We start from the raw sequence: 8,499 nt of genomic DNA on the forward strand, positions 1-8,499 counted from the left end.
CTCATAATACACCACACCTCCCTGGTCCCACCAAACGCAGAGCACTGTCTTCTTTCCGAAGCGATTTGGCCTTGCAGTCAATGTTGATGGTTGACCTGGATCAACCCATGATTTTGTGCGTCTGGGATTCTCACAATAAATCCACTTTTCATCGTCGGTCACATTCGATGCGAAAAAGACTTTCTTTTGTGCCGTTGAAGCAACATTTTACTGATGACTTTTTGGTTTCCCATTTGTCTATCATTCAGTTGATGTGAAACCCATTTTCCTTCCTTTAAAATCTTTCCCATTGCTTGCAAATGATCAGAAATTGTTTGCTGAGCAAAATTTAATCTTTCTGCAAGTTGTTTTTGAGTTTGACACGCATCTTCATCCAATAATGCTTGTAATTGTTGGTCTTCAAATTTTTCGGTTGACCTGGATGTTCTTTGTCTTTCATATCGAAATCATCACTTTTTTTTAAAATCATCACTTTTAAAGCATTTAATCCAGAGTTCGTAAGTATCTTGAGATGGAGTATGTTCACCATAAGCTTCCCGAAGTATACAATAATTTTTTCTTCAAAATAAAGTAATGAATTAAAACTTCCTGCAAATGCTTTTTTTGGCATGAAATTTGACATTTTTAAGCGTAAAAATATCTATGATGTTAACACCTTCAGCAAATTTGACATGAAGTTTTGAAGCTTGCTGTCAATACAATAAAATAGCATACATATCAAATCGCATATATATCAACATATGTGTAACTCCATCTATTAAAAAAAAAATCCACTTTAGTAACTGGTACACCTGGTATTTGCAAGTTAATGTTCTGCACACAGATCCCATCTTTGCATCTACCAACATTCACCAACTGTGCTTAGAAAGAAAAGCAACAAATACAAAATGAAAATTTTTTCTTGATACAGTATTTTTTTTTTAAGTTTCTCAGCATATTACTTTGGGGTTCAAATCAGTGGTTAAAAAACTTATGTGCAGAAGGTGGCGCTTCAGGCAACGGACAGCACAGCCATTCTCTTCAAAGGGGAGCCAGGAGTTGCTAACTTGGTGGCGGCTATGAGACCCACAACTATAATGATGAGCTGCAGTTCTTAGAAAAAATCAATAAAGCTCGGGGCAATGTTGCTAAGTGGCTAGAGTGTTGGCCTGTACACCAAATGGTCTCGGGTTCAATTCCCGATCAAGGGCACAGACCTTGGTTGCAGGTTCCATCCCCTTTCCTGGTCGGGTCCATGCAGGAGGCAACTAATCAAAGTGTTTCTTTCACATCAATGTTTTTCTTTCTCTCTCTCTCTCTCTCTCTCTCCTCTCCCCTTCTCCCTCTCCCCATTCCTTTCTCTCTCTCCCTTCTCCTTCTCCCTCTTCCTTCCTCCCTTCTACTCTCTCTAAAAATCAATGGGAAAAATATCCTCAGGTGAGGAGTAACAAAAAAATTCAAAAAACAAAATAAAGATCAATAAAAACTGCTAGAGAGACCTGGTAGGTGTGGCTCAGTTGGCTGGACATTGTCCCATACTCCACAAGATTGCCAGTTCAAGTCCCAGAGTACATGCCTGGTTTCGGGCTCGATCCCTGGTAGGGGGCGTGCGGGAGGCAGGCGACCCTGGTTCCCTCTTACAGTGATGTTTCTCGCTTTCTCTCTTTTTCCCATCCTCTCTCTCTAAAAATCAATTTTTAATAAAAGAGTTTAAAAAAACCAAAAAAACTGCTGGAGAATCAAGTAGGGCTTTGTGTCCAACATGTAGGTTGAAGGAGTTTTCTATTGAATGATGCTCTGGGAACGTTACTATTTGAGGAAGTAAGAAAATGCCTGTCGCAGGTTATGGATTTGCTATTGTGATTATGGCAGCCTTTGATATGAATGACCCTGAAGCAGTGGTGCCCCAGGTGACATCAGATTTTACATTAAATGCGGTGTCCACTTGCTAAGAACCAATGTAGATGAAAGTGAAGTCCCACCTGTGAAGGAGCACCTTGCCCAAGCTATGTTTGACCACATTCCTGTTGGGGTGGGGTTCAAAGGTATCATCCCAATGAATGCCAAAGACCTGGAGGAAGCCTTGGAGATCGGTGTGGACTGGTCAATAAGAGAAGACTATGCCTGGGCTGAAGACAAGGAGCGTTGTGAGAATGCTACAAGCTGATCTCAATAAAGTCGCTGCGAGAGCTAAAAAAATAGGCCTTCCTCGGTTGGTGACCCCGCGAGCAGGTAACCACTATGCAGAAATTCAAGTTGTGGATGAGATTTTCAATGAGTATGCTGCTACGAAGATGGGCACTGACCATAATGGATGGGTGTGTGAGATGATCCACAGTGGAAGCAGAGGCTTGGCCACCCAGTAGCCCCAGATGCCCTAGTTGCTATGGAAAAAGCCAGGAAGAGAGACAAGATTATAGTCAATGATCATCTGTTGGCTTGCATTCAAATAGTTTCTCCAGAAAGTCAGGACTACCTGAAGAGAATGGCAGCGGCAGGGAACTATGCTCTTCCATGACCTTCTTAACCTGCCAGGCTTTTGCTAAGGTCTTCAGTACAGCCCCTGATGACTTAGACCTACATGTGATCTATGATGTCTCTCACAATATCTCCAAAATCGAATAGCATGCAGTGGACGGAAAACAACGGACCCTGTTAGTTCACATAAAGGGATCCAGCTGAGCTTTCCTTCCTCACTGCTATTGATTATCAACTCACTGGACAACCAGTCCTCACTGGTGGCACCATGGGAACCCACAGTTATGTTCTTACTGGCACTGAACAGGACATGACAGAGACCTTTGGAACAACCTGCTGTGCACTGTCCCCAGCAAAATCTTGACATTGATTTAGATTTCCAGGATGCCTTAGACAAATTGGCAGATGTGGGAATTGCAATTCGTGCTGCCTCACCCAAACTGTTTATGGAAGAGGCTCTGAAGTCCTATAAGAATGTGACAGATGCTGTGAACACCTGCCAGGATACTGGAATCAGCAGGAGGCCATTAAATTGAGACCAAGGGCTGTTATCAAACGGTAGACTCCAATGACCCTCACTGAAATAGAAATGGACTGAAATGCTCTTCAGACACCAAGACTCAGAAACCTGCCCTAGTTGATTTGGCTCACTGGATAGAGCATCAGCCTGCACACTGAAGGGTCTCGGGTTCGATTCTGGCCGCAGTCAGGGGCACATGTGGGAGGGAACCAATCAATTGTTCCTCTCACATCACTGTTTCTGTCTGTCTCTCCTCCTTCCTTCCACTCTCTCTAAAAAATCAATGAAAAGCCCTAACGGGTTTGGCTCAGTGGCTAGTGTCAGCCTGCAGACTGAAAGGTCAGAGGTTCAATTCCAGTCAAGGGCATGTACCTTGGTTTTGGGCACATCCCCAGTAGGGGGTGTGCAGGAGGTAGCTGATCAATGTTTCTCTCTCATGCATGTTTCTAACTCTCTAGCCCTCTCCCTTCCTCTCTGTAAATGAATAAATAAAATGTATTTAAAAAAAATAAAATAAAAATCAGTGAAAAAATATCCTCAGATGAGGATTAACAACAAAAAGACTCAGAGGCCTGCCAGGTTCCAAAGTGTGCAGCTGTAACTGCCCATTGCAAATGGCTGACGGAGGCTCCTGCGTCAGGAGCCAGTACGTTAAAATTACCTTCTGGGAGGAGTCACATGGTCCCCTTTGGAAAGGAATGTATATGCTTCCTCCCTGGTTATCCCACAGATTTTTAGGGAAATTAGTGGGTGGGGATAGTTCAAGAAACTGCCTTACTCGGTCACACAAGTCTTTAATCATCAGAATAAACTTCTTTACACCGAGAGGTGTCATGAAGAACATTTTCATTATTCAGAAGGATTCCTTTTTGCCCCCTTTTGTCACATTGTCCATTCACCCACCATCTAGCCCGTTCCCCTGCACTGAACAAAATCCTAAATACCACTCTTACTTGGAGGGTATCCATGGGTCATGTCAGGATGTTAGGCGATTGAATAAGGGCCACCTTGAGGAGAGAATATGTGTGGCAGTGTAAGAATAGGGGCCCAAAAGAAAAAAATAATTGTTCATAAACTTGCTACCTTTCTCATTCTAAATATAAGGCAGAGTTTTGACTTAATCTGCAAAATGGCATCAGCTGGTATCTGTCATTAATTAGTCCTGGTCTGGGAAACTTTCTGGAATAAAAACTTGCACAATAGCAGCAATATCTTTACATGGGTGACCGAAAACAGGAGGCTGCTGCATCTGTGATGCTGATGACTGCTTGTGTTGACAAGACTAATCTTTTGCCACTAATTAGATTTCATGCTATATACTGTACTGTGACACCTTGAAGATAAAGTTATAGGAGTAGGCCTCTGTTGAGCCCAAATAGCCAGTAAAATGGGAAAATCTAATAAAGCTGCAATATGTTGCTAAAAATCAAAAAACAAAAAAAATCTTTTGTGCAAAAAGGAAATACTGACTACGAATCGCTTTTACTGTGAAATGAACACAACTTAAAATGATGTTTCATAATACTTCAAATTGACATAGCTCTACACTACTTGTGTGAATTTATATCTAGTTTATTGTTTGTACATATGTAACATACTAAAAATAAGTAATTCTGGCAGACCTGGAGAAATTCTTTCATTTAAAAGGAGTACATACAAATTTGAAAAACACTGTCCCTAAGAAATAAAATTTTCAAAATACATTATGGCACAATATATCAATGTTTTTTCACCTTAAGGGGAAAAAAAAAAAAACCCACAGGAGTCAGAGAAAGATATAGGAAACTTAAGAACAACTTGTAAGTATAAAAGGAAAACAGTATAAAAGCTGAGAAACTATCACAACAAATTAAGTCTCTCAAAGAAAATGAAACACCCCCCCAAAAAAGAAACCCAATTTCTTGGAAGTATAGAAATATCTTACTGTTTAGTTATAAAACTTCAAAGTTTACATAGTGTCAAAAATAAACATATACTCACCCACATTTTACTAGTAGCTATTAGAAAAGCAATCTAATGAATGCCCCTACAGTCGTAAATGAAATATTTGAAAAACTAAATTATTGCCGAAATATTAGATTAATAAATTATTAAACTGCTAGAAGCTATATTAAAAGCAATAAAAAACCAGAATGCTTAATGTATACTTTAATCATTAGGAAACTCAGCTTCCCTTTGGGCAAATACTGCTGAAGTCATAATTCTTTCCTCATTTACTTTTGAAGACATTTCAGAAACATGATAATTCTAAAACAAAATAAAAGAGAAGCTTGAAAGGAAGGAAATTGGATGGGGAATCAAGAAACAGAAGTCCAAGTCCTGGTTCTCCAAATTATTCTGTGTGGCTCCAGGCAAGTCATTTACAACTCTTAATATTTCTACTCATTTCTTAGTGATGGAATAGAAACCAAGAATGTCTCTAAATAGAGTTCCTCAGGAAGAACCCACCTTGCATATAAATAATGCTGTTACCTGAGTACATTAAAGATCAAAAAATGTCTTTGAGGGAGGAAACACAGGGCCCATCACTAAGAACTGCATGTAAGAGGCAAGAATAGCAAAAAAAAACTATACCTTCAGGTTTTGGGGTCTTGTGAACTTGTTGAGAAGTGCAGTCTGAATGAGCTCCCACCTGCTCCCTGCAGTTCGCTCACCATTCTTTAAGGAAAAGAAAAAAATGAGAAAACTACTCTAAGTTTTTTTGCATCATAGAAGCAAGAGTCAAACAAGAATGTACTAAACTACCAAAGACTAAAGGAATATAAGCTTTGTTTTTACCTCATCTTCCACAGGGTACAAGTTTTGTTCTGAACAAGGCATCTTTACATGCTTATTGTCCCACAAATCTTTAAAATGTGTTGGAAAAGGTTTAGGAACTTCTCCTGCCCGTAAAAGATCTACCTGGAAGAGAGATTAACAAGAAAATTTTAAGGGTATAAAAACTAGGTGTATCATCTACAAAAGAAGTCAAATAAAGCAGCCAAAGCAAATGCTGTAAAATACAGACTAGCTCCTAGGGAAGAGACCTAAGCTGCTTAGCAGTTTCCACTCCTTACCTCCATTTAATCAGTTGCCTGGTCACCATGCTCGGACATCTATCTCCATCCCATCGAGGCCTCTAATCCTCATTATTCCTTGCCTGAATTTCTGCCAACAGCCCTCTCTCCCTTTGCCTCACTCCAGCTGTTCCCAGAACATTCATCCCTCTTTCACATTTCATGCTCATTTGAGAATGACATTATCTTTCTCAAGTATTCCCAGGCCTGCCCCTCTTATTTTAAAAAATAAAATATACTGTTATTGATTTCAGAGAGGAAGAGAGGGAGAGAGAGATAAAGCATCAATAATGAGAGAGGATCATTGATCGGCTGCCTCCTGCACACCTCCTACTGGGGATCCAGCCTGCAACCCAGGCATGTGCCCTGACCGAGAATCGAAGTGTGACCTCCTGGTTCATAGATAGATGCTCAACTGCTGAGCCACATCAACCAGGCTCCAGGCTTCTAATCTTATAATGACTCCTCTCTGCCTATACTCCGATTCCAAATGATATTCCCAGTTTTTAACATCTTGTCTTATCCAAACACTATCTGGTTAAACATCTATTCTGACCTTTAACACTCAGCCCAATTTTCATTTCCTCTAAGAAGTCTTCAAAAACTTTTAAATGGTAGTTCGTTTACCAGCGGTTCTCAACCTGTGGGTCACGACCCCTTTAGGGGGTCGAATGACCCTTTCACAGGGGTCGCTTAAGACCATCGGAAAACACATATATAATTACATATTGTTAACAGTAGCAAAATTTCAGTTATGAAGTAGCAATGAAAATAATTTTATGGTTGGGGGTCACCACAACATGAGGAACTGTATTAAAGGGTCACTGCATTAGGAAGGTTGAGAACCACTGGTTTACTCCCTCTTGTTTTATTAGGTCATTATCATAGTAGAGCACAATGGTTTTTCCTTACCCCACTAGACTCTAATCTTCTTGAGAATAATAATAATCATATTAACTTTGTATTCTGAATATTTCCTAAAGAATAAAGCATGTATTTATATGTATAATGTATACACATATATGTAAATATGCACATTTATGTTTGTATACACATATGCTATTTATAATAAGCATTCAGTAAATGTTTAGAAAGGAGATATTTTAAAACACAAAAGTTTTGCCCTGGCCAGTCAAAACAAAGACCATAACAAGAGACAAAGAAGGCCACTACATAATACTAAAGGGAATGATTCAACAAGAAAATATAACCCTTGTAAACATATAAGCACCCAATACTTGAGCACCCAAATATATAAAAAAAACTCTTGGTGGACTTTAAGGGAGAGATCGACAGCAATACATTCTTAGTAGGGGACTTTAAAATCTCACTGGCTAGATCTTCCAGACAAAAAAATAAACAAGGAAACAGAGGCCTTAAATGACACAATAGATCAGATGGATCTAACTGATATTAACAGAACATTTCACCCCAAAACTACAGAATATACATTATTCTCAAGTACACAAGAAACATTCTCAAAGATAGACCACATGTCTGGACACAAAACAAATGTATACAAATTCAAGAAGACTGATATAATACCAAGCATCTTTTTGGATCACAATGGCATGAAGTTAGAAATCAATAAACTACAATAAAATACCTCAAAAACACGCAAATACATGGAAGCTAAATAGCATGTTATTAAACAATGAATGGTTTACCAATTAGGTCAAGAAATTCAAAACTTCCTGGAAATAAAAGAAAAAACACACACAACTACCCAAAACCTATGAGACACAGTGAAAGCAGTCCTGAGAGGGAAGTTCTTAGCATTACAGTCCTTCCTCAAGAAACAAGAAAAAGCACTAATAAGACATCTAACCGGACAACTAAATGAATTATAAAGAGGACAGCAAGAAAAGTTCAGAGGAAGTAGGAGGAAGGAAATAATACAGATCAGAGCAGAAATAAATGACATAGAGACTAAAAAAAAAGTAAAAAAAAAAAACAAAACAAAACCACAATGCATCTAAGAGCTGGTTCTTTGAAAAGATAAACAAGATTGATGAACCCTTAGCCAGGCTCATCAAGAAACATAATGAAATCAGAAATGAAAGAAATGATATAACCACAGAAATATAAAGGATTGTAAGTAAATACTATGAACAACTATATGCCAACAAATGGGATAAACTGGGCAAAATGGACAAATACCTAAACCATACAATCATCCAAAACTCAATCAGGAATAATCAGAAAACCTGAATAGGCCACTAACAACTGATAAAATTGAAGCAGTTATTTAAAAACTCCCACCAAGCCCGACCGGCATGGCTCAATGATCGAGCATCGACCTATGAACCGGGAGGTCATGGTTCAATACCTAGTAAGGGTATATGCCCAGGTTGCGGGTTCGATCCCCAGTGGGGGACATGCAGAAGGCAGCCAATCAATGATTCTCTCTCATCATTGATGTTTCTAACTCTCTCCCTCTCCCTTCCTCTATGAAATCAATAAAAA

At 39.2% G+C, this 8,499-nt stretch overlaps 1 protein-coding gene and 1 pseudogene across 2 annotated transcripts in view; one reads left to right on the forward strand and one right to left on the reverse strand.

The window, feature by feature from the left end:
* Positions 1-8,499, reverse strand: part of PARG (poly(ADP-ribose) glycohydrolase) — a 188,577-nt gene that overhangs the window by 159,931 nt on the left and 20,147 nt on the right. For both annotated transcript variants that reach the window (XM_006757138.2, XM_006757139.2), the window contains exons 5-6: positions 5,756-5,878; positions 5,552-5,635 (exon numbers count right to left, since the gene is read on the reverse strand). In XM_006757138.2, the coding sequence (XP_006757201.1) occupies positions 5,552-5,635; positions 5,756-5,878 (207 nt within the window). The remainder of the gene's footprint in view (positions 1-5,551; positions 5,636-5,755; positions 5,879-8,499) is intronic.
* LOC102770740 lies at positions 1,487-3,019 on the forward strand (annotated as a pseudogene).

The sequence above is a fragment of the Myotis davidii genome, unplaced genomic scaffold, assembly GCF_000327345.1.
Source record: "Myotis davidii unplaced genomic scaffold, ASM32734v1 scaffold854, whole genome shotgun sequence".
NCBI lineage: Eukaryota > Metazoa > Chordata > Mammalia > Chiroptera > Vespertilionidae > Myotis > Myotis davidii.